Source organism: Mchenga conophoros, linkage group LG15 (genome assembly GCF_057382185.1).
Source record: "Mchenga conophoros isolate Kocher_MC1m ecotype Shallow Benthic linkage group LG15, M_conophoros_male_GT1.1, whole genome shotgun sequence".
Classification (NCBI taxonomy): domain Eukaryota; kingdom Metazoa; phylum Chordata; class Actinopteri; order Cichliformes; family Cichlidae; genus Mchenga; species Mchenga conophoros.
In genome coordinates this window covers 10,480,603-10,507,765 of record NC_140540.1, presented here as the reverse complement: position 1 = coordinate 10,507,765, position 27,163 = coordinate 10,480,603, and the positions used below count along the sequence as shown (strand labels likewise).

The 27,163-nt window shown below is 40.5% G+C and overlaps 2 protein-coding genes across 2 annotated transcripts in view; one reads left to right on the top strand and one right to left on the bottom strand.

Moving 5' to 3' along the window:
* Positions 1-5,624, top strand: part of LOC146557801 (tyrosine-protein phosphatase non-receptor type 14-like) — a 44,946-nt gene extending 39,322 nt beyond the window's left edge. Inside the window, exons 16-20 of the mRNA XM_085246993.1 lie at positions 374-592; positions 3,637-3,765; positions 3,986-4,220; positions 4,333-4,496; positions 4,772-5,624. Of these exons, the coding sequence (XP_085103119.1) occupies positions 374-592; positions 3,637-3,765; positions 3,986-4,220; positions 4,333-4,496; positions 4,772-4,900 (876 nt within the window). The 3' untranslated portion in view covers positions 4,901-5,624. The remainder of the gene's footprint in view (positions 1-373; positions 593-3,636; positions 3,766-3,985; positions 4,221-4,332; positions 4,497-4,771) is intronic.
* Positions 5,625-5,732: 108 nt separating this feature from the next.
* LOC146557800 (N-lysine methyltransferase SMYD2-like) lies at positions 5,733-20,083 on the bottom strand. Its single transcript, XM_085247349.1, has 12 exons — positions 19,675-20,083; positions 18,019-18,082; positions 16,531-16,641; positions 16,370-16,430; positions 15,462-15,586; positions 12,737-12,804; positions 11,038-11,140; positions 10,245-10,355; positions 9,105-9,225; positions 8,402-8,576; positions 7,737-7,845; positions 5,733-7,086 (listed from the first exon to the last, which is right to left on the bottom strand). Exons 1-12 carry the CDS (start codon positions 19,842-19,844, stop codon positions 7,006-7,008), a joined length of 1,299 nt encoding a protein of 432 aa, XP_085103475.1. The 5' UTR covers positions 19,845-20,083; the 3' UTR covers positions 5,733-7,005.
* Between the last annotated feature and the right edge of the window lie 7,080 nt (positions 20,084-27,163).

The following is a 27,163-nucleotide window of genomic DNA, read 5'->3' as shown; positions in this document are numbered from 1 at the left end:
TGTGGCACGGTAGTGCTTATCGCCTCTGGGCCTGCTGGTATGTTAAGAATGTGACCTGAGAGAGAGCGAGCCAGACAGAGAAAGAGAGACAGAAAGAGATTCTGGCCTCTCAGACATGACTGGCCTAATAAACACCACTGCTGCTGCGTATTCGGCTCTTTCCTGACTATATTGATTCAGTATGAATACTTGTGAGCATCATGAGGAGACTGAGGAGAATTTAAAAACGTGAGTGTTATACGATAACAGTGTTGGATTCGAATGCCTTTGTCGGGGTGTGATGTAAATGAATGAGTGCCTTTTTGGGGACTGAAAGAGAGACTTCTGAATAATAAACACCCTCTACTTTTTCTCTCCCTCTCTCTCTCTCTAGTGTAAGACCTTGGAGTTGAAGCTAGAAGAAGAGCGGGTCTTTACAGAGTATGAGCAGGTGCCCAAGAAGAGGGCAGACTGTATTCTCACAACAGCAACTCTGCCCGAAAATGCAGAGCGCAACCGTTTCCGTGATGTTGTTCCTTATGAGGAGAATCGAGTTGAGCTTGTACCCAACAAGGAGAACAACACAGGCTACATAAATGCCTCGCATATCAAGGTATACACAGCCATGCTTATCTGTGTGTGATCCAGGCTTTTGCAGTACTGTTTAAAAGTCTTGAGTTTCCCTTCATTTCCTTTTCTGTAGTCTTCAATAATACTTCTCCATGTTCCTTAATGGATAGTCAGAGGTCTTTTGTTGCCCCTGACTTTCAGTCCAGTTCTTGTGTAACTGGACATACCTCAGGTTTTTCTTACTGTTTAGGCTTCCTTAAGAATGGTGTTTCCTCTTTTTTTTTTTTAAGGTCACACTACACATTACACCAAGATAGCCAAAGTATTTGGCTAAGAGGTTTTTGGGAACCACCTTCCTGTTGAGAAATTACTCAAACGGAAACAGAAAATATGTGTCAAACTGAAACTGTGGAAGTTATCTTTGTCATATTTCATAGATTCAAATATATATCTGTATCTATACATATCTATATATCTGTATCTATACGTATCTATATACATATTTTGTTTCTTTTTTTTATATACACACAAAAAAGAACAAAAAAGATGAGTAATCATGACTCCATGACTCATGCACAGTGCTGAGTTTGACAGATTTAATGCCTTCTGTGTCTGCCCATTAAATTTGTGCATTTTTAAGAGTGATGTCCAAAGAAAAGCTCAATCCAAACTTAAGAAGCTAAACTCATCAATCAAGATATCTTTATCCAAACCAAAATCCGAAGCACATGTTTTTCATTGGACAGCGATGATAAGAGATATTACCCCAACTAATGTAGCTGTGGCTTTCTTCGGGTGGCTCAAATAATGTCAGCTCTGCAACTGTGACTTGATTGCTGGTTGGTTTCAATTTAAGAAGAAATACTTGAGTAATAAAATATATCACAAGTTGTTTTACAATACTTAGGTTTATCTACATGACTCTTAAACAGAATAGCTGTCTCAAAGTGCTTTGCAACACCCACATCATACAGCCTAAATGAAAACAGAGTATAAGGTTGATGCTTTCAGTTTTGTTCTAGTCTTTGTTGCGGTCATTGCTAAGCAGGGAATGGCTCGGAGGAAAGGATGAAAGGCAGCTATTGAAGGCTGTTTGTGCCTTTAAGCTCCCAGAGCTTGTGGAATTCCCAAAGAATGTTGTCCAAACTCCAAAACCCTCTTAAACAACCTGAGTCGCTCTCACTGGCTCTTTATTCATGTTTAGTTGCAAACAGCATGTGTATGCAAGCTTGTGCATACGCGTGTGTCTGCATGCCATGTGTACGTTGTGCACCAAAGCAGCACTGAGTCGCTGCCTACCACAGTGTAACCCTCTTACTCCCCTGTCATTTAAGGTGGTTGCCGCAGAACAAAAAGACCTTGTTTATTCCCCATCCGTCTCTTAATACAGTGTTTATAGTCACGAGGTGGCCTGAGAAATCAGCTGAGACATGCCCTTTATGTAATAGTACTGAAGTTTCTGTGGTCGGAGTGAGCTAAAGATTGGACGTATTTAAGTGTTATTTGTGGTCTTGTGGTTATCAGGAAGGGGAAATGGAAGAAAACTAGAGATAAGGAGTTAATAGAGTTATAAATGAAAGAAAAGCGATCCCGCTGTGGATAAAAGTAACAGGTGTTTACACTGCCCTCCAGTGGTTGTGAATATTATAGATGTCTGTAGGTGAGCTGAACTTCTGTGAGGAGGCAGCACTATTTTTTATTTATAGTTTATATACAGTCATTGACTTTAATACATTGGTTTCTGTCAGTTCTGTTCTGCCCTGTAAGACAGACTTTAAACCTGACCTGGACTCCTTTTAGCTTGCCATTTACTCTGAGCAATCGCATCAGTCTGCCATTAATCATTTACGATAAACTGCGTTAGCTGTTTATCAATGAGTACCGTCTTTTCAGCCATTAGCTTTCATCAGTTATTTTTACTTCCACTGTTCTATTAATCGACCTTTATTCTATTTAGCAGCTGATTATTATCAGTCTAACATTTTCAACAGTTAAACTTTACTTATACTCAGCAATTTTAAACGCTGGCTGTACTTTTATAAATAAATAGTTTTCACTAGACTCTATACAGTTCTGTGATATTCTAGGTACATCTCATGATTCAGTAGCTTGTAGAACGAATGTAATGATTTTCTGTATGGTTTTAATTAGTTGCTCAGATTGTTGTGGAGGAATTTAAGTCCACTCTTTTTTTTATAATGCTGCTTCAGGTCATTCAGGGTTGTGTGCATTCATTTATTCACAGTTCTTTGAAGGTCTTACTGCAGCACTTTAGTCGGTTTGAGTCTGGACTTTTGGCCATTGGAGCGCCTTGATTCTTTCCTTTTTCAGCCATTCGATTGTAGATTTGCTGCTTTGGCTTTTTGTCACATTTGACCCAGTTTTTGGCCAAGCTTTAGCTGTCGGACAGACTTCAGATTTGACTCTAGAATACTTCTTTTCGTGTGGCTGCAAAATAAACCCAAATCATCACCTCTCCTCCACCGTGCTTGACAGTGGGCAGTGGTGTTTGTGCTGGAGGTGTTGCTGCATTATGGCCAAACATCTCCACTGTGGTCTCATCTGTCCAACTTTGCAAACCTAAGCCATGCTTCCATATTATTTTTTTTAGAGAGATGAGGGTCTCTCCTATCATTCCTTCCAAACAAGCCATACTTATTCAGTCTTTTTCTAATTGTACTGTTGTGAAGTTTAACATTAAAGGCCTTAGTTAGCATGTTAAGAGTCTGAGATGTAGCTCTTGGACTTGATGATCATTTAATCAAATGCATTTGATCAGCAGCACCTGGCTGCAACTTTCCAATTTTTAATCTTACTGAAGCAGTGTTGGTGTGCTTAGTTTTTTACATGACTGTATGTTGAATATCTAAACTGCCAGTCATTTACTTTTAGCTACCTGTCAATGTTTCCATTTACCCCATGCTACTTGCAGACATTGTTCATTACTAGACCTGCTCCTGTGTTTGTTTTCTTTCATTTGGCTTAATTTCTTGATAAACAAAAAAGCGTTTGTTTGTATATTTGAGGCTGATTGCATATGCACTGCATACTGTAATATCCACTAATTGATTCTGCATGTCTTCCCAGGTCATGATCAGAGGGGAGGCATGGCACTACATTGCTACCCAGGGTCCACTAGCCAACACCTGTGCTGACTTCTGGCAGATGGTCTGGGAGCAGGGGGTCAACGTTATCGCCATGGTTACTGCCGAGGAGGTACACTGACACACACATACACACAGATGTGGATTTTTTTTTAAGCTTCCTGTCTGTGAGAGAAATGACACTGTGGTGAGTTTGTGTCACTGTGACTTTAGGTTTATTTCTAAGGGCCAGGACTCGTTGTTGACATCTAATTTGCCTCATCTGCTTCTTTTCTTCATTCCCATCACCCACGAATCACTTCTCATCTGGCGCTTGTCGTCCTTTCATCTAGGAGGGCGGCAGGTCCAAGAGTCATCGCTATTGGCCTAAACTGGGCTCCAAACACAACTCAGCCACTCACGGCAAGTTCAAGGTGACCACCAAATTTCGCACGGACTCAGGGTGCTACGCCACTACGGGGCTGAAGGTTAAACACCTGCTGTCTGGCCAGGAGAGGACGGTCTGGCATCTGCAATACACAGACTGGCCTGAGCAGGGCTGTCCTGAATATGTACTGGGATTTCTCTGTAAGTACGGCCGCCCCGTCATTTATTAAAAATATGCTTTATCAGATATGTGTAAGGACAGAGCCAGCATAAAGACTAAACATGACATCAATGTGACTTTTCTTATCTGAAGCATATCTGGAGGAGATCCAGTCTGTGAGGAGACACACTAACTCTATGCTGGACACCTCAAAGAGCCTCAATCCACCTGTGGTGGTGCACTGTAGCGCCGGTGTAGGTCGAACTGGAGTGGTCATCCTAACTGAGCTCATGATCAGGTGTTTGGAGCACAATGAGGTGTGTGGATGATTTCCTTAAGGGGCTGCAAATTTAAAATTTAGTGAAGGTATAGAACATTTTTAGAGTCCCTGACTTTCTTTGACAGTCGCAGGATACATGCATCCCTTAGAAGCATGTTTTTAACTTGGTAAATTAGGATATTTTACATGCAAGATATACATAATCCCACTTTTATCTAATTTTATTCCTACATAAAGTTACACCTCAATCAAAAATATTTGACCGGCTCTCACTGTTGTCCTTTTCTTTCTTTTTTCTTCTCTCCCCTTCAGCCCGTGGAGGTTCCCACAATGCTATCAGAGCTGAGGCAGCAGAGGATGCTAATGGTACAGACCATATCCCAGTATAAGTTTGTCCACCAGGTTCTTATCCAGTTTCTCAAGAACTCCCGCCTTATTTGAACCCGAGCACCTATCGGCTGCTCCGGAGTACTTAAAGTCAGCATGAGGACAGTACAACAAACACAGTATACTGGTAGCTGGAGGGAAGGAAGAACAGAGATTTGTGTTTTCTGTGTGGCACTTCATCTGTATGTAAATTCTAACCCAAAACTCACCTCAAGGGAGGAACGGATCTGGTGGGCTTGTATAGAAACTGACAGCCATTTCTCCTAATCGGTGTATTTCAAATTTTGTTCCTTCTCCCCCTTTGATCTTGGACTTTTTGTGTGAAACATGCATATTCCTTCAGGTTTTTTCAGCTTCAGGTTTCTTAAGAAGTATCTAGAGAAATTAAATCTCAGTTTCAATTAGGAGATATCGCACCACTGGTACATTTCTCATTTAGCCATCATTAGAAATGGCATTATGCTGCATGAACAGTAGGTGGCAGCAGTATTATTGCTATACTCTGAAAGAGTTTGCCAAACAAAAGTATTCTTAAATCGCTGTTCTAAAATGATCCTATTCCTGTATTGATTTAATACAGCAAGTATTTACTTCAAATTTGTAAGAAATTTTTTATTTATTTCTATAAAGGCTGTGGTCACCTTTGCCATGGCAACCATGTTGATCTTTTGAACTCTTTTTAAGTTTTTGGAAAAACTCCAATGTGTTTTTGTGAGGAGGCATTTCAATTAAGTTCCTTTCAGGCAGACAAACAAAGTACACTTTAGCAATTCTTTATCATCTAAAGAATTATATATATATATATATATATATATATATATATATATATATATATATATATATATATATATATATATGTATGTATGTATGTATATATTATGTATGTATGTATATATATACATATATATATATATGTATCATTTATCATCATAAACATTTCAAAACTCTGGAATTGGTGATACAACTTTGTCCATATGCAGCAAGTGCTGTGTATAATGTGTCTTTGTGCCTTATTGTAGTAATATGTAACTACGGGGAGAAGCTGATGGGCTGATACACTCTTTGTACTGATTAGGTTTTTGGCTAAATTCATTACTTTTTAGGTTTCATTGTAGAAACAAAGAAATTCTAATAATCGTATCCAAACCCAGCTGAAGAAAAATGTGTTGCCATGTCCTGTTTGTAAAATTGCGTTCTGAATGATTTTTTTTCCCATATTGCATTAAATATGTTTTCCTGCTTCTCTGAATTGTAATGCAAAGCCAGCCATGTCCAGCATAACTCTGTACATAATGGGCATGTGAAAAAAGATTTCTGCAAGTGTTTTTATAGTTTCCTTCCTTGACTTGGTACCCTTAAAATACCGCAACATAGTAAACTATGCATGGATTAAAAATTTTTTTCAATGTATATATTCTCTGATAAATATAAGCTTCGTGCTCTCTTGACATTTAAGTGTTTTATTGCACTCCTGTTCTCTTTGACAGTATTTTCTCACACAGCATTCCACTGTTTGTTAATATTTAATTTTTCCCCTCAAGTTGTCTTTTTTAATTTTTTTGGCAGAACTTCTAAATACATTTCAATATGTGTACATATGTTTTGTATATGCATTTTTCAGTTTTCTCTCCCCAGACATGTTTGAAGCTGTTGTACTTGCTCATTATGCAATAAAGCCTTATTTTCTTTAAAAGTGCAGCATCGAGATCACAGTGAAACATCAACATCAGATAAAAGGAGTTCTAGGAGGTGCTGAAGCATCCACCATCACAGGGATACATTAATTTTATTTAACAGGCCCCATATGGTGATGCAGCTCTCCTGATTGCATGACGCATTGATCCTCCTATTTGCGTACCTCCATAAACAACTCAACTCTTGGGTTACAAAGTACAGCTGTAGTCTCAAGCCAAATCAAAGTTATTTACTTGATTTAAAAAACAAAACACCTTCCACAAAGTCATATTTTCATGCAAATTCCACAATAAATACCTGCTTGTTGCAAAAGTATCCTGCGTCTAACTGATAGGAAGATGCAGGATAAATAACCGTGAAGACATACTCCTGAAAAAACCAAGATAAATTATTTGGATAAGACAAAGTTTGGAAAGTGTATGCAGTCCTTATGGATCAGTCTTGGTATTTCTCTCTTGTTCTCTTTATTTTTGTGCTATCATTTTACGCAGCTCTTCAATGTAAAAGTGATCCTTCCCATGAGCCACCTCCATTATAGCCATTGCCTGTAGAAATGCAAGTAAATTTATTATTAATTAACATCACACAATTGCTGTATGTATGTTATTTCAATGTGTAGGTATACTGAAGGTGAACACTTTTCTATATTCAGGTAGTCAGCTGACCTCATCTTTTGGGCACATAATACCTGACCAACTCAAGTAAACCCAATCCTAACACTGCCCCCCACAGGCTTGTACTGTAGGCACTAGCCATAATGTGTGCATCACTTCATCTGCTTCTTTTCTTATCCTGATGCCTCATTACTGTGGAACAGGGTAAAGCCAGACTCATAAGACCTTTATTGTTCCAGATCCAATTGATAAGTGGTTTCCTTAGGCCTACACAGCCGTTTGATTCCTGTTTCTCTCTTCACATTGTGAATGTAGAAATGCGCTTGATTTTACTATTAAACATAATTATACATTTCCGACCTGGTTGTTTTAAGAAATAAGAGTTAGTTAGGGTTAGCCTAGACATTTCAATCACTTCAAGTAATTATACAGAGATAAGTGCTTATCTGTTTAAGTTTATTTAAATCCAGCTGGTGACTTTTATTTGGCCAGGCAGTGTAATAGAAAAAACATTGCTATTACCTTATTAATAGTTGTTCACTGGTTAGTATTTATTTCGTATTTAGACAGTCTAATGTTACCTTTTTGAGAGCGCTGGTGCACGCTGATTGCCTCTCTAGTCCCAAGTACAATCGGCCCAGTTTCAGGTAGACGGACGAGACATTAAGGGAGTAAGGTGGATAGAGATGACTGCATTGGACCAAGATCACATAAGCAAATGAAAGAAGAAGAAAAAAGACACATCTAAGATAACACCGATCTTTTTAGATGCAGTACAGTTAGTAAAAAAACACACAGAAAACCCCCAAACTTTGCAAATTTTCAAAATTATACCAGCTTTTGGGAGATTGGAATAAAAATACTACTTGAAAAATGCTTTTAAACATGAGCTAATATCATAACGGTTGATAAAATGCAGCGATTTGAAAAAGGCTGATTTTAAGCTGAAATGATGTATTTATGTATGGTGGCTTATTGGTTTTAGTTGAGCATAATTCATTCATATTTAGATTTTTCTGATGTAAACAAATAGAAGATTAAGGCACAAATAAACTTAGATGAACACATTACCCAGAATAAAGAAACCTGCAGGAATACAGTCTGTAATATCTGACTAATTTTAAGTACCCAAAAAACAACAACAACCCCCACCCTCCAAAACAAAACAAACAACAAAAACACAGCAACAACAAATACATTTGGAAAGAACAGCAGAGGGGGGGGGGACATGTTTTTATGTTAATACCTGTAAGGTTTGAGAAGCTTCTCGCCATATCTGATAGCTCCATCTAGATCTTGCATGTACATGCAAATCCCCATGGCTTGGTACATCATGTGGAGCATGTACACATTGGAGTCATCAAACACAGCTCCCATTTCCTCCAGGCTCTGCTCGCACATCTCCAGCAACTCACTAGGGGGTGGCACTGAGTCAAGGCTACAAGCTCATAGTTGGCAAAGGATTCAAATGGGCTTCTGTGGGACAGAAGAATTCCACCTCAGAAGGTCACAACTCAGTACTTGTGTAAATCTCCAATCCTCATTTTGTTCCCAGTTAAACGCTTGTTAACTTTTGTGACTTTATCTTTGATATCAGGGTTTATCTTTATGGCAAACAGTCATATAAACGTGTTAAGGTACAGAAATGTGTTGTTGTTGTAGTTCCCGTCGGTCATGGTGTTGCTGCTGGTAAAAATGTGCAGTAGCTAAATAAATTATTTAAAAATGATAAATGTCAAGCAGCTATTTCATCTGTAAGACAATAATTATAATATACTGACTGGAATAAAGCAGGAAAATGTGGAACTTAGGCTTGAATGCTGAACTATTGCTGATATGTTTCAACTTGTTGACAGTACTCTGACAGTTCTCTTCACCTTTTGGTCCTTATGAAGTTTACGATACAATGTAGAAGGCACAAAACGATATCTATTGATACTGAAGGATATTCTTTGTGTGTTTGAATTCCCGGAACTCTCTGATAGTTTTCCGGGCGTAACGAACCATGTTGTTGATGACATCTGGCTCAATGGAATCACTCTGCTTACGTACTTTTAACTTTGCCTTGTCCTATAGATGAAGACAGGAGAGAGAGCGTGAGAGTCAAAACAATGCTTTCCAAATTCCTAAATTATACTCTCACTGTCCACTTTGTTAAGTACACCTCTTCACCTGCTTGTTAATGCAGATATCTTAATGATCCAAGCACATAGCAGTAACTGAGTGCATTTAGGCATGTAAACATGGTCAAGATGCCCAGCTGAAGTTCAAACTGAGCATCAGAATGGGGAAGAAAGGACTTCTTTTTGATCTACTGGGATTTTCCTCACACATCCATCTCTAGGGTTTATAGAGAATTGTGTGAAATGGAGCAGTGCTCTAGGTGAAAATACCTTGTTGATGGAAAATTGAAAAATGTTGCCTGGTCTGATGAGTCTCAATTTCATTTAGATGTTTTCGTCAGAAATTAATCTAAACAACATGAAAGTAATGGTTCAATGGTTCAGGCTGCTGGTGGTCTGATGGTGTGGGGGGTAGTTTCTTGGCACACTTCAGTCCCCTTAGTACCAACTGAGCATTGTTGCTGATCATCTCCATCCCTTCATGACCACAGTGTACCCATCTTCTGATGGCTGCTTACAGCAGGAAAATGTACCATGTCACAAAGCTCAGATAAATTCAAACTAGTTTCTTGAACATGAAAATGAGTTCCCTGTATTCAAATGGCCTCCACAATCATCAATATCAGTCTAACAGATCACCTTTAGACATGTGGTGGAGCAGGATATTTGTATCAAGGATGTGCAGTGGACACATCTGCAGAAACTGTGTGTTGCCATCATGTCAATATGGACCAAAATCTCTGAGGAGTTTCCAGCACCTTGTTATGGCACGAGGAATTGAGGCACTTCTGAAGGAAAAAGGAGATTTAATCCAGTACTAGCCAGGTGTATCTAATAAAGTGGCCGGTGAGAGTACATACCTTGTGGCATGTAGCATTTCCCAGTTCTTACATGTGCACCCATTCAAATGATGCATATTATTAATTTTTGGCTTTAATCTCCATTCTACATATTACCAGGTCTTACCTTTGACTTGCTTTTACATTCCTGGCAGTCACAGAGAAAGTAATAGGACTCTCTCAGCCTGTTATTGCGGTCATCTGTTGGGTAGAGGAGGTCTATGTAGCTGATAAGCACCTATAAGGGGATTTAACACACACATTCAAAATAAAGCACACTCTCTGTCATTGACATTGTTTTTTCTCTTCCTTGTTGCCACATAGCTCCTAAGACGCAGGGCAAAGGTTTTGCTAAAAATAACCCGTCTGAAATCTGCTGCTGCATCCCTCCTTCAAACCAGATCTCCTGCTTCTCTTGACACACTGACCTATCATTGACATGGTGCTTTTCATTAGCGATGTTGCTGTTCTCTACCTTTCCCTTAACAATTTTTAGACTGGTGTGTCAATCACATTGTTCTTCTTCTTTGATCTTTTTTTAAGTAATGTACTTGTAACTTGTCATTCTAAGAGTTTTATGCTGATAAAACAAACAAGATGAGTTCAGTTGAAATAAACTTTATTGTTATAATTGTACCTTTTCACCTTTGCCAGGCTAGCTCTTTTCCCTGTTTCTAGCATTAATGTTAAGTGATTATAATAAGTTGCGATTGCACAGTTTAATTTTTAACATAAAAAAAATCAGTTTCTCACCAACTTAAAAGTTGTTCAGTCAATCTTCCATTGACAAATAACTCTGACATAACTAGCATGTGCTGCCCTAGCATAGGAAGGCCAGCCAACTCCTCCACACACACTTAAAAGAAAAAAAAAAGATCAAAACCCAACCCCCTCTAATAGCAGCTGTCTCTTTTCCTCACTTCATCTCCAGGTTTCATGTCCTGCACTGCCCGAACTTCAGCCGATGTCCCTTTGTACGTGACTATGACGCTGGGAAGGCAGCTGTGGTTTATCAGGGCCATGCTGTGCAGAGAGAAAGATATCAAAAGAAAGAAAGTGATTTAAACAAAAGCGAACCCTTCTTACTATGGATAAGAAGGAAAAACTGAGGCTTAGTATTACTCCTAGCATTTGCATGATCACTCACTATTTTTAAGTGGTATTACTACAAGGCTAAAACTGTGCTTGCACAGAGCTCTTGCATGACACTGACATATGTTATTACCAGGGCTGCATGCTGGAAAAAAGCATATAACAATAATCAATAATCCAGCTATTCATCAGTATCATGAACAACAACTGCAGTCAGAAGTCAGGGCAACAGACACATTTTTTTAAGCCTGTGCCACAAACTCCCACCATTTTTTTCAAATAGGTTACCACAAGCCAAAAACAGATTTAGCTCGCTAAAGTAAAATAAGGACAACTGCAATGTCTGTAAGCATGGAACAAACCAGAGAAGCCCGTAAACCGCAGGTCCTTGCAGACTGACTGGATGAAGTCACTGTACCAAAGAAGCCCCATCCTAGAATTCCCCATTCAGCAATCATTTCCAATTGACCAGCTTCCTCATGTATTACATATGCGCATATTACAGTACGAGTGTTCAACATGTGGTAACAATATTTAAAATCCTTTACAAAAACACAAATTACTCGCCCATCAGAACTTCATCTTTTGGGTCTTGCACTCAGCAAAGTCACTGACAACCCTGCTCAAATGAAAAGTCCTGGCGGTATACTCATCCTCCTCTCTTCTCTCCTCTCCTTCTAGCATCACATTGTTATGCTGATTTGGTTTTCCGAAGCTAATTTACATATTTTGGGGATTTAAGCTTTTATCCTATAGACATTAGAGAGAGGACAGGTAAGCTGGGAGAAAGACAATAAGAAAATGGCTTTAGTGGTGGATTCAAACCCAGGCCTCTGCATTATTCTTATGGCATATTGGTTGCCTGCTCAATCCAGTGAGCTAAACCAGCACCACTCTTTGCTAATCCTAATTTTTAAGCCAGCTGCACTGATGAACTACTCTACAGTATAAATAACTAGGTGAACTGACATTAACAGATCATGCATATTGCTGCCTGTGGACAGTTAGGCCTTTGGTGACTTCAAACCAAACAAACTGCCTTTTAAAGCTAAATAAAAAGTCTGACATCCATAGAAGTCATTAGAAAACACAAAGTGCAGGAAATCAAAAACAAAACAAAACAAAACACTGAGACACAACAGTAGGTAGAGTTATGTAAGGAAGTACTTTGCAGTATATGTGCTGCTGAAACCTTACATGGTGTGGGGGGGTTGTATTTAAGTCAATTCCTGTTTTTAAGGAAATCCCAAAATCAGTTTCACTTAGCTCTTCTACTTCCTGTGTTCACTTTTCCCCTCCAGTTGTCAGCACGCGCTGTTGTAACACTGTCTCTTCGGACTTTAAAGCTCATTTCAATTCATTTCATAGTTTGATTACTTCCATATGACCTTTGAGCCAGTCTCTTGGACTTTTGCTTTCTCTTCCTATTGTCATATATTATTGTTTTATGAAGAAAAGTTATGCCCATTCCTTTGGGTCATCAATCAAAAAGTGCTCATATGCATGTGCGTGACATTTCTTTCTTACTCTGGATAGACTGCAGTACCCAAGTGGGAAAGTTCATCATCCTCTATAGTGAAACCATTGCAGCCAACCTATTGTTTAAGACAAAGAGAAGAACAGAGAAGAGTTATGATAAAAATTAGACTACAACTGTGTGTGCTGGCTTGGCTTAGCTATCAGCTAACTAGCTGGCGTTTGACACGTCACCCAGAAGTCAGTAAAATCCAGTTTGGATCAACAGACCGTATTGATTCCTTCCTATACTGATGCAGAGGTAACACAAGTGACTGTGGAGAATGGCTGTGGGTAATTAATGGGTCCTTACCACCAATGTTCCCTCTAATTTTTCACTTGTCTGAGCGAGCACACAAACTCCCTGAGCGGTCCCTTGGACCACTGTGAGCAACAGCAGACGTGTGCACTGTGGTCACGCCGGCATCTAATCCAGCCAAGTTACATGGTTTATTAAAATAATCAAATTACAGCATTTACATTTATGTTAGATTACTTTTAATTAACTGCTTTAGCCCACTTACCATGAAAAAAAAATCTATTCATTGACCTGTGTAGTGCACAAATTATTTGTGCCACTCCAAAAAATTATTTCTGTCCACTATGAGATAAAGAAGAACAACAGCCTGATACCTGCAGGCCTGACAACAGCAGATCACTCCTGTAACACCTGTAACATTCAGTAGTCGCTTCCTTGTTCTGACACAAACAACAAAACTATTGACTACACTACACACTAACTACACAAGATTCAAATTCAAATTCAAATTCAAATTTTATTTGTCACGTACACAGTCATACACAGTACGATATGTAGTGAAATGCTTGGACAACTGCTCGTGACCTAAAGAAAACAAAAAAGGAAAGGCTATGAATAAGATAGGAAATAAATATGAAAAATTAAAAAGGGTAAATTTAACTAGGAAGGAATAAAATATAAATTAAGGTTAAAAATGAAATAACTGTACAACACAAATTAGAATGAAGGGTAAATTTAACTGGGAAGAATAAGATAAAATATATAAATTAAAGTTGAAAATAAAATAACTGTACAACAAAATACACAATACACAATATAGAACTATATAAGAATGTATGAAGAAATCTAAATATAAATAAATATATACACAATAACAGCAGCTGTACAAGTATTAACTGGAAATGAAGAATATAGTGACCAGTGTTGTGCAAAAACAAAGTCCAGAAAGTCCAGTGTGTGTGTAAGAACCATATGTGTGGGTCAGTACTGTGTGGTGGTGTGATTGAGAGACCGTATCGCCTGCGGGAAGAAGCTCCTCCTCAGTCTCTCTGTGTTGGTCTTCAGGGAGCGGAATCGCTTTCCTGACCTCAACAGAGAGAACAGTCTGTTGTTGGGATGGCTGAGGTCCTTCACGATCTTCCTGGCCTTGGTCCAGCACCGCCTGCTGTAGATTGAGTGCAGGTCAGGGAGCTCGGAGCGGATGGTGCGCTCAGCTGACCGCACAACCCTCTGTAGAGCTCGTCTGTCCTGCATGGTGCTGTTCCCGAACCAGGTTAAGATGTTTCCCGCCAGGATGCTCTCTATGGTGCACGAGTAAAAGTTCCTGAGCACCTTGGAGGGCAGTTGGAAGTCTCTCAAGCGTCTGAGGTGGTAGAGACGCTGTCGGGCCTTTTTCACCACGGTGTTGATGTGACAGGACCATGACAGGTCCTGCGTGATGTGAACTCCGAGGTATTTGAAGCTGTCCACTCTCTCCACTGGGCACTCGTTGATGACGGGGGTCTGGTAGTTCCTCTCCTGCTTAGTGCTGAAGTCCACTATCAGCTCCTTTGTCTTACTCCTCCTTTGCGCTAAACGTCTCAAATCTCTCACATCTCAAAACACCGCCGTCACTCCTAAAACTTCACCCTGTTTCTTAACAACTAGATGCCACGTTGCCATATCATTTTTTGATTGGTCGACATCGTACTTTTTTGGACGAATAGGAAAGGAAGAGGGGGTGGGGGTTGTTTTTGCTCACAGGTGGAGAGCGCTTTCGAGTCTTTTTTCTTATAAAACGCCGTTTTTATCGTTTCTTCCCGCAGTAAATATAAACAACGATAGTATTCAGGAAGAAAACCAAACATTGCATTTTTTTTTTATCACTACTCTGGTTTTACGTGGCCTATCAACACAATTTAAAAACTGGTATAAAGTCTACACTTTTTCCATCAATTGTTCCGTCTGTCCTGCTCACATCTCCAATGGTTGTACACGTTGTCATTAACGTGGCTTCACTCCACATCAGCCACGCCGCTTTGCCAGCTAAAACACCGGTGTCGGCACATAAGGACGCTGTCATAGCCTGTCAATGGCGTTGATTGGCTGCGTATATACGCATTATTGGCTGAACTATGGGATAAGTTGGCATCGTTCTAATCCCAAATGGGAGCAGCCAGTCACTCACTGACTAACACTGCAAAACAGGATTGTTGAAGTATTAATTTTAATTTCAATTCAGGTTAGATTTTTTTTGTGCGCAACGCAGATTTTCTGTGCGCAGAGACCATGCCAGCAGTGCGCAATTGCGCACGTGCCCAGCTTAGAGAGAACATTGCTTACCACCCTCTGCACCACTTTTATAACACCCCTTTCAGCTCAGTGGCCACAAGGACAGATACAGAAAACTTTTACTACTTCATACCACAATACCTGCATTTATTTTTGATATTTAAGGTCCTCACTGTATCAAAATTACATGGTGTAACAACGCATTACCTGGGAGAAGAGCGTGAGTAGCTCTTTGTGGTCCGGCACATCCAGATGTTTGGAGTAAAAGCGATGGAATCTGGCAATGTCTGCCTCGGTCATCTCTCTTTTCTCATTATCTTCATCCTCTGTGTCTGTTACAATAAAAGAATTTGGTTTCATTTAAAATAATTTATTGTTTCACTGGTTTCACGGTGCTGTGCTTTTTTCACCCTAAGATTTTCTTTTTGTTTGGTTATACATGTTGATGGGTCTAGAGAGGTCTAAAGTGTGTGGATTCCTATTATTTTCCTGTCTTATCAGTAATGTCGAGGCTTAAGTCTAATATATTTTTGAGCTCTGGTTACATTTGAGTTTTTATTAAATATTTCTTTGAACTCTGAACTAATGTTCAGCCCAGTCCTCGTACCAGACCATTTTGTTTGTTTGTTAAGCCACTAAAAACGGATCCACTTGTACTGAACTCTATTTGCGTTTACATGATTTATTTGGATTTTCACATAAATTAACTAAATGCATTTTTAATGGTTTGCACTGCACTAAGAACTATAAGTTTCTTCTTGTTAACTTGGTCAAACATCATTTGACTTGAGAGACACTTATGCAATCTGCGCTGTATTCCCAAGAGCTCCTATTTCACGTTCAAGCATTTACACTTGTTATGTAGTCTGGACACCACTTGACCCACATCTATAGGGTATATATAGATGTGGTTGAGGGTGTTTCTCAGTGGATTTTTCTCTGAGATATCTTGAGGGTATCTAGGGATCTCTTGGACTGACTTGTAGAGTGTTTCTGCACAGACACTACACAGGTGGCTAGATAAGTGTAGTTCATAAAGAGCAACCACAGCCAAGTCACCATCAAGAAATCATGTATGTTTTTTCTCCTTGTGTTGTAAAGAAATAAATACTCACGTGATTGCATCTCTCCTATGAGCAACATCTTCTCACAAACGCATCGTTCTTTCTGCATTTTCTGCAGAAAATAGACATGTTTAGCAGAAATGACCTTAAGAAACTCTGGACAGCGATTAAAAAAGAGATTATTGTATTTTATGTATTATTAACTGCCCAACCTTCTTTGCAAGGATTCGCGCCACCAGCCTGGATATCTCTGACGGGCACCAGTTCTCTCCAAAAGCAACCATTGCCGAACACTCCAGCTTGTGCATGGCCCAGTCCCCTTTCTAAGGAGCGCGTAAATGCAATAATAGCATAAAAAAACAAAAAGCCCCTCTTTACTTTATGGCCAAGTGAAATGTGAGTACATTCAATTCAGTCAACTATTGACAGTTTATGTCCCACTACAACAGAAGGCCTAACAGTTGGCAACCCCTAAGCGACACCACCAGCTGTGGCATTAAGCTGTAGCATGGTGGCATGCTGGCACTCTGTTAATCTAATGTTATCCTTGCTTCTTCACTCCTCCAACATGGAATGGCCCACTCAATTATCTGCTTAGTCCCCAACTTTATAAACAACACTGCATCCTACACACTCCATAATAGAGCATGCTATGCATGCATATAGAAGTGCATAGAACAACCAAGTTCAGCTAAGCTGTACATCTGCTGAGACTACATTAGAAGACACATGAATGATATATTTATGTCATTGGACACTGGATATGAAAACTAAATTCTAATTTGACAGGTCTGAGAGAGAACTAGACGAGTACACCTGCTCTGGGATCTGTTTTCAGGCTAAAATAATTGAGCAAATGTTGGGAGACTTTGGCCAATAGCAGGTCTTTTGAGATATTTAACTAAAGATCGTAGAAATCCTTTCAAGATATAAGCTAAGCTCTCATGGTGCAATGAGTTAAGCTGATGACTTTCACCAAGGAGAATCAGGTTTCAATCTTACATAAAATCAAATGTTATAATTGACTTACTTTGTTTATATGTGCACATGAAGCATCTGCAAATGCCTGCGTTTGTCTGCTGGGAGGAACATTGAGAGCAGAGCTGCAAGAGCAGGATAATTTGAAAATCTTTTTGGCTTTTATCACTTATTGTCAACTGTACCTTTAGTAGTACTGAAGCAGAAATATAGAGCTTAGCTTGATGATGTGTCGCCACTTGTTTGTCCTCTCTACAGTCGCACATTTTTTTTTGTCATTTTACACTTCTTAGGATTTACATTTGAAGAGCCTAAAGACATTGATTAGATGTCATGTTTACCCATAAAATAATGATGACATATGTAGTGAATGCAGTGCATGGAACAGTGGTTAGCAAACCAAGAGGGTTCTGGGTTCAAATCGAATGATTCAAAGAGGCCCCATGCCTGTGTAGGTTTCTTCCCACGGTCCAACTGGTAGATCTATTTTGGCTGTAAGTATGAGATGTGAGGGTTTGTGCTTGTGGGTTTGTGCTTTCTCCATGTGTTGGCCCCTTTGGTGGACAGGCGACCTGTCAGCGATGTACCCTGGCTTTATGACTACTGGAATAGACTTTTTAAGCTCCAAGTTTTAATATAGATGTGTTTTTTTTTTAAATTATTGCGCAGTGCACTTTAAAGAATTCACACAAGAGCTGTGACTTTGCAGGATGTTTTCTTACCTGACATTTCACATTGCAGTAGAAGGCTTTCTTGCACTTCCCACATCTTGCCAAATGCTGTGTCCTATAAATTACAAAAACAGTTTTTTTTTTATTACCCTGCGGATGGCACTGAGTTGATATAAAAGAAATCACCCTGAGACCGTACACATCTTTGCACCATTTATTTTCAAAGGGCCAACATATCCACAAGAATGCATCTGGTTATGTAATACTGAATTGTAGTAGCATAATAGTATTCAGTTGTGCATGTATAGACATTTAAATGTTTGCTCCATAACTTTGACACATGAAATAGCAGTTGCTAGTAGCTTGTTGTAACTGATAGCAATGGAGGGCTTTAAAACCTACTGTGGTATTAATAGAGCAGACCCTCTGACAGGCCAGCTGTCTTTTTAACACATTGAATCAGTAAAGCTGCCAAAAAGTTCACCAGTATAATTCTGAGGCTCTTACCATCCGCAGTCACACTAGGTTTACATAAGGCACTTACGGGCCGGAGCAACCAGTGGGAAAGCATGACACACTAAAACTACCTATTGCAAAGAGCAACTGTAACTCAGGGGTCAACTTACCACTGAACTGTGTAAAGTTGAGCAAGTCACAAAGGACGTTGTCTCTAGGATGCTGTCTTTTGCTCAATTGTTGAGTTAAAGCAAGCTTTACACAACTGATTTTAATGGTTCTTGATCAACAATGATCTTTCAGTATGTCGAACCAATTTATGAACAGATCTGCCTCCACAGGTTCTGTTTCCAAACTGAAAGTTAATTAAAAGCCATTCCAAACCCCTTTTCTTCTACTTTTCTGCTAGAATATGTCACACATCTCTTAGATTGACATGATTAAAGCCCGGACACTGTGATAACATATTACCAGACTATATTTTTTCACTTTAAATTGCATATATGTTGCAAATTTGTGGAACAGGCTATGTATAATGTGGCATACCTTTACTCTTGCTACTTTACAATTTTAAGTGCCAAAAACTAAAGTTAAAGGAACTTCCTGTGTTACAAGAAGTTTGACAGACTTTCAAAATAAAATTCTAGAAATAGTAAAAATATCTTTTTAATTCCTAAAACACTTGGCAACTGACCAACAGTCTCTACATTTTGTTAGCCAGATCTTACTAGACTGTCAAAATAAACACAAATATTAAACCTGCAGCTTGGGGCTTATATGAGATGCTGGCTTTTGAATATGGCATAACAGATTCTGGTGGTTGATTTAGGGTCTCTATTTATGACAATTATTGTGTAAATAGGATGTTAAAATGGCCATTCAACATCTGTTTGTAACTGTGAAGCTAACTTTTATGATCAAGCTACATTTTCTCCCCAATACGTCTTGCAACCTGGCAGCTCAGAAGATGCACTGGCAGTCATTTATTCAAATTTCTTGCATGCAGAAACAAAAATGTCAGACAGCACAAGCACCGATATTTGTGTTTAAATATGCAGAATTTATATGATCCTGCAGGAAAAAGGAGTAGTGCATTAGTTACAATTCACATCGTCCTAACTACTAATAAGCACATTTCCAGTAAAAAGCAAAACAAAACATCACAGTGGCTTTGTAATTTCCTAAGAGAATGCGCTTATATATGTATACATTTAATGAGGTGAGCAAAAGATGCACTGCCAAAGTGTTAACCTGGTGAAGCAGAACTCGCAGTAGCAGCCTCTCTCTTTCACTGACAGCACGTGGGAGTAGGCTGGGCAGGAAAACAGGAGCTCTCCAACTTTAAATGGTCTGGTTACCCGGAGCCCTCGTCCCTTCCCCGGGCTGTCAAACCTCTCGAGTCCTTTGATGCTGCCCATCATTGTGCCTTCTGCCCGGGGTGTCTTCTCTCAGAATGAGCCCAGAGACTTGGAAGAGAAGGGGGATGTGGCATCAAGTGTTAGGGCGTTACCATCCCAATAATAGTTCACAGTGGCATCCAGGCACAGAATGGACCCAGCAAACAAGCAGCCGATGGGTTTTCGGAGCTACACAGCGATTTTACAGCTATTAAAGTGTTAAGCCTCTTGGCAAAAGTCACTCATGCCCTCACAAGTGTAAATGTCTTCATCACTGAACTTGTCCACCCCATCCTCCCCACCCCCCCAGGTTTTTGAAAGATATGTGGAGCAACCAAAAATGAGTGCAACATCGCCCCTAGTGGACACGGAGTTAAACGAGTAACAATCGACAATCAACATCACAACATTACACCTAACAGGAAATTAGTATGATTAACGTGAAACATTCCGCATTCCTGCAGGTGTGATGTTGAGCTCTTCATCTCCGTGAAAGGTATGGATTCTCTTTGGCGTCAAGTAATGTTTTACAAATTCACCGATACATTTCTCTCTGATACATCTTCAGTGCCGTTGAGCTTTCTTTAACCCCAGCGTTGCTAAGTTGCTGGAAACATTGCTCACAGACTTTTGTCCCACGTTTCTTGTTCTGGTGTTTGTGGAGAGCATCTGAGTATGCCAGGGAAAATGTCGCCCACATCTTTACAGCACTACCATGAGGCCGAGGCGTTAATAAAGGGCAGGATACACCACATTCTTCTTTTGTCCAATTTTGGTGAGCCTGTGCCAATTATAGCCTCAGTTTCCTCTTCTTAGCTGGCAGGAGTATCATCCAGTGTAGTCTTCTACTGCTGTAGCTCATTTTCCTTGTTGTGCATTCACTGATGCTCTTCTGCATACCTTGGTTGTAACAGGAGGTTATTTGAGTTGGTGTGGCCTTCCTTTCAGAGCAGTCTGGTCTTCTCTGACCAGTGTTGATGAGTTGTTGAAGTGAAGTGACCGGTGTGCGTAGATCAGTTATTTACTTAACTTTAAATTTATAAGTGAGAATCATAACCAATTTATTTTTAATTTAGTTATCAGAGTGATTTGGCTCCTTCTGAAAGTAAAAGGTAAAGTAATGTTTCATTTATGTATCACCTTTCAGTATAAATGGCACAAATACCACAGAGTCAAAAGTTCTTAAGCTCAGTGGGAGAGATCCTGCACAGCCTGCAGGCCCCAATCACATGATCTCAGGGACCTGCTGGGTACGTATGAATATAAAATTTCTCTTCATTAAGTTTGTTAAGTCTCGTTTAGTTTTGATTTATTAAAAATATTATATTGGTCAGTGTTTATTTTCTTTTAAGTTTTTATTTTTGATTATCTAATTATTTGAGCTTAGTTTTAGTTAACTATATAATAACCACGACTGGTTGTTCAGTCACCTGTGCAGAAGGTGTTGCTTTTAAGAGTTTCTTAATCCTTTTAATTTGTGGTATAGCTAATCATTGTATTGGAACAATAACCAGTTCTCTTATTTTCAGTTATTTCACTATTTCAGTTTTTTCTTTCCTGTGCTGCATATCTTAATGGACTATGAATACACAAGAAAGGTGTAAGACATATGTATGGCCTGCAGTAGATCCACAGTGTTATGTTCTTAAGTGCAATTCAACAAGGCCATCTGGTGGTAAAGGCCAGGAAGGTCTTGACACTTGATGCTCACGCTGTGGTACAGGTTAAGTCGTTGAGTTGTGGGCGCTGTTTTTTGAAGTTACCATAAAAATAATAAAGTTAAACATTTAGCTATAATAATATTTGATTACTTTGTGTAATAAAAGTGGGACATTATTCATCTTGGAGATCATGAATGCCCAGATTAAGAGAGAGAGAGTTTTCCTTTTCTATCTGGCATCCACATTTGTCACATTGTGCCATCATGTGGTGCTTTATTGTAAGCACAGCCTCAAGTGATTGAGAACCCATTCAGGAAGCATCACAGTCCACAAGCCACCTTAGATACAGACAGATTATCTGATTGGACAACTAGGACTCCTGTGGGGGTTTTTTTTTTTCGGGGGAGGTTGTTTTGTTTTTTCCCCACTAGTGCAGACAAGCTCAGGTCAGGTACTTGATCTTGAGCAAATTGAAATATTTCATAACCAACCATTCCCAAACATTACAGTACATGTGCGCGTGCCTGCTCGCTTTCTCGTACACATGCACGCACATACAAGCACAAACCACTGTGAAGATTTGCCCCTCATCTGTATCTGAAGGCTTTATCCAACCTTGCCCCAGATTCCCCCGATTTATTATAATTCCATTTTTCCAGTCTTTCAATCTAAAGATTTGTTCCTCCTCATTTTTTAATAACGTGGCAAGCAAGGGAAGCATGTCCCTGGGAGATTATGCGGTCGTCTCTGGCGTCTCGTCTTGATTACATCAGAGGAACCTGATTTGATTTGGAAGAAACCCCCTTGTTCCAGTACGATATCTCTTTAGACCTCCCCGTTGTGCTGATTTCTTGCTCTGTCAGAGGGGATGATCTTGATGAATATGATCTAAAAGAGAGGGAGGTAGTAAGAGATTAGGTGAATGGATTATAATTTTCCAATGATGAGGAACAATAAGAAACAATAAATCCTAAGTAGATTTAGTTCTCAAGAAAACCCTGTTAGGGCAAATCAAAAGACGAGACAGGACAGAGGTATTAAATAGATACAGTAGGTCTGACCTGTTTGGCCTAAAACAAGTTCAGTTTTTTTTTATCTTGCTGTCAGGAATTTGATTGAGCCCACTTTGAGATATTTTACTGATACTTTATGATAACATGTCTCCTGGTTGTCTACCATCGATCTAATTCGTGTGAACGGGAGATCTCTTGAATGCATTTCTGGGATTTCACAACAAACTTGAATAAACTCAGTTTTGTGATCAAGGGCTGAAGGTATTTATGACCCTGTGAAACACATTTTTGGCCTCAATTTGAGTATTTATTCAAATAATTCAAACAGCACTTGATTGATCATATAACTGACCATGCAAATCAAATCAAATCAAATCAAATCAAATCACTTTTATTGTCACATCACATGTGCTGGTACATTGGTACAGCACATGCGAGTGAAATTCTTGTGTGCGAGCTTCACAAGCAACAGAGTTGTGCAAAATACAATAACGTAAACAGGCAAAATATACGAATGGCTAAATCTGAAACTAATAAATATACACTGAACAAAAATATAAACGCAACACCTTTGTTACTGCTCCCATTCCCCATGGGATGGACGTAGAGACCTAAAATTCATTCCAGATACACAATATAACCATCCCTCCCAAACAGTGGTCACAAATCAGTCCAAATGTGTGGTAGTGGGCACATCTGCTATATTGAGATAATCCATCCCACCTCACAGGTGTGCCACATCAGGATGCTGATCTGACATCATGAGTAGTGCACAGGTGTACCTCAGACTGCCCACAACAAAAGGCCACCCTGGAATGTGCAGTTTTTTGCGCTATTGGGGATCTGGGGACCCAGAACCGGTCAGTATCTGGTGTGACCACCATTTGCCTCATGCAGTGCAACACATCGTCGCATGGAGTCTATCAGATTGTCAATTGTGGCCTGTGGAATGTTGGTCCACTCCACTTCAATGGCTGTGCGAGGTTGTTGGATATTCGTGGGAACTGGTACACGCTGTCGTATACGCCGGTCAAGCACATCCCGAACATGCTCAATGGGTGACATGTCCGGTGAGTATGCTGGCCATGCAAGAACTGGGACATTCTCAGCTGCCATCTGCCCTGAACAATGTGAACCATGATTCATCCGTGAAGCGCACACCTCTCCAACGTGCCAGACGCCATCGAATGTGAGCATTTTCCCACACAAGTCTGTTACGGCGAAGAGCTGGAGTCAGGTCAAGACCCCGATGAGGACGACGGGCACGCAGTTGAGCGTCCCTGAGACGGTTTCTGACAGTTTGTGCAGAAATTGTTTGGTTGTGCAAACCAATTGTTCCAGCAGCTGTCTGGGTGGCTGGTCTCAGACGATCTTGGAGGTGAACCTGCTGGATGTGGAGGTCCTGGGCTGGTGTGGTTACACGAGGTCTGCGGTTGTGAGGCCGGTTGGATGTGCTGCCATATTCTCTGAAACGCCTGTGGAGACGGCTTATGGTTGAGAAATGAACATTCAATGCACGGGCGACAGATCTGGTTGACATTCCTGCTGTCAGCATGCCAATTGCACGCTCCCTCATTGCTTGTGGCATCTGTGGCATTTTGCTGTGAGACAAAACTGCACATTCCAGGGTGGCCTTTTGTTGTGGGCAGTCTGAGGTACACCTGTGCACTACTCATGATGTCAGATCAGCATCCTGATGTGGCACACCTGTGAGGTGGGATGGATTATCTCAATATAGCAGATGTGCCCACTACCACACATTTGGACTGATTTGTGACCACTGTTTGGGAGGGATGGTTATATTGTGTATCTGGAATGAATTTTAGGTCTCTACGTCCATCCCATGGGGAATGGGAGCAAAAACAAAAGTGTTGCGTTTATATTTTTGTTCAGTGTATGTACAATATATAATAGTATATGCAAAAATAAATAAATAAAAAAAAAATTCTGGATGTGTATACTAAATGTTTTTCTACGTGTGTGTGTGTGTGTGTGTGTGTGTGTGTATACACATATTTTACAAATTAAATAGAGTCAACAATAAATAAAATATATAAAAATATACAGAGTTGAGACATGTGCAAAACAGTGGCATTAATGTACAGTATGGAGTGCAAAATGTTGAAGTTCCAGTTGTGGAGGTGAGGTGTCTATGAAGTGTTCAGCAGTCTGATGGCCTGGTGGAAGAAGCTGTCTCTCAGTCTGCTGGTACGGGACCGGATGCTGCAGAACCTCCTTCCTGATGGAAGCAGTCTGAACAGTTTATGGCTGGGGTGACTGGAGTCCTTGATGATCCTCCCCGCTTTCCTCAGGCACCGCTTCCTGTAGATGTCTTGGAGGGAGGGAAGCTCACCTCCAATTATCCGTTCAGAGCACCGCACTACTCGCTGGAGAGCTTTGCGGTTGTAGGCGGTGCTGTTGCCATACCAGGTGGTGATGCATCCAGTGAGGATGCTCTCAATGGCACAGTGATAGAAGGTCCTGAGGATGCGGGGGCTCATGCCGAATCTTTTCAGTCTCCTGAGAAAGAAGAGGCGCTGCTGCGCCTTCTTCACTGTTTTGTTTATGTGTACTGACCACGTAAGATCCTCAGCCAGATGTACACCAAGGAACCGGAAGCTGCTCACTCTCTCCACAGCAGCGCCGTTGATGGTGATGGGGGTGTGTACTTCTCTGCACCTCCGGAAGTCCACTATCAACTCCTTTGTCTTTGCGACGTTGAGGGTGAGATGGTTGTCTTGGCACCAGTGGGTCAGGGCGCTGACCTCCTCCCTGTAAGCCGTCTCATCACCGTTGGTGATAAGACCCACCACTGTAGTGTCGTCCGCAAACTTCACAATGATGTTGGAGTTGTTAGTGGCTGTGCAGTCGTAGGTGTAGAGTGAGTACAGGAGAGGGCTCAGTACACACCCCATGTCTTTGGACTGTGGGAGAATATCGGAGAAAACCCCACGCAGAAAAACACAGTCAGGGCTTAAACCACTGACCTTCTTCCTGTGAGATTAGAGTGCTAACCATGGTACCATCCCATAAAGATGACATTTGTAACCATTAGAACAGTTTCTGGGTTTTTCCAAGGGTAGCCCTAGTAAACTGTAGAGGCAGAGATCACTCTCACTCTCTGATACCCAATCATTTTGTTCTAGAAGCAGACCTGAAATATGACACAAACTGCTGAGTTCAGAAAAGAAAAACAAGGGTTATCCCTACTTGTGTCCAAGGGGGAAAGAGTTAAAGTTAGAACAAGATGTTGTAGACTCAAGGCCTGTTTGGCCCAAAAGAAAGTCTTTTGTATAAACAGGTAGATTTTTAGTCCTTGGGTTAAACCAGGGGTAGGGAACGTTGGTCCTCGAGAGCCGGTTTGAGATCGCACCCTGGGTCACCACACCTGAATCAAATGATTAGTTCATTACCAGGCCTCTGGAGAACTTCAAGACATGTTGAGGAGATAGTTTAACATTTAAATCAGCTGTGTTGGATCAAGGACACATCTAAAACCTGCAGGACACCGGCTCTCGAGGCCTGGAGTTCCATATTCTCTGGGTTTAACCCTAAAGAAAATAAAAAAAAGGCTGTTACTCAGCCTTCCCAGTTTAAACAAGACTGGGCCAGTGAATTAAAGAGTGTGTTTTCACGCTTTGGAGATGTGGACTAGGTAAGAATATGCAATTGTGTATAGTGTCAGTGCTGGTTTGTGTAGTTTTTTCCAACCTGATCAAACCAAAAAGGTTATAACAAATCAGTTTTACCATCTTCATATCACCAGATCTCTTTTTCTCTCTCACTTCTTCTGTTGCTGTTTTCAGGCTCTTATAATTGTGGCCACACTATTAATGGAAATATGCAGTATAGCGTCGCATTGTTGAGCTCGTAAAACAGCACCGGCTAATACCTCTTTACAGTGAGGTCGTGGAGGAGGGTTGTGTGTGAAATCCATTGTGGTTAAAGACCTTTCCTACTTTCGGATTTGGAGAGGCAGTGACCGAGCCCTCGTCACCTCGTACTCGTGACCTTGTCATCGCAAGCTGTTTCCAGGCTGCTGTGCTAACTACAGGTCAACAGCAGTGCACGGCTTGAGAGATGGACAGTGTTGTGTGTTTGCATGTAGTGGAGAGAAGTGAGGACAGAGTAATTGATAATTCCAGGCTGTGTTTTAGAAGTGGGTACATGCCAAGACCCTGTGTAATTGTCCCTATATTCCCCACAGCTGAGTTGAGGCAATTTACAGTAATTCCTCAGTCTTTCTGATGAACTCGTTGACTTGACTGAGACAGTGTCTTTCATCCTACTTTGTCCTTTGTCTTTCAGCTGGGGAGCCAACCCTAAAGCCTTAACCACACTGTCTCCACTCCTGGATAGGGGGGGAATGCAGTCCCTGCTTGCCTACTCTGCCGTCTTAGCTCTGTGAGCTTTGCAGGCGCAGACCCTCATCTCCCACTGTTAATCCATGTGTCTTTGCTTTGGCTCTTGCCTTACACTATAGGGCTGATTGGGGTCTACTGCCCTGTGTCACCCACCTAAGCTCTGCTTTCACTGTAGGGCTTAGCGCCTCAGCCATCGGCTGCTTTATGAGCAGACAGCTGGGCTATTCTGTCTCAGTCTTCCTCTTCTTTTACCACTTGTGACAATGAGACCATTATTGTTTTTACCTTCTGAGCCTGTCCGTCAC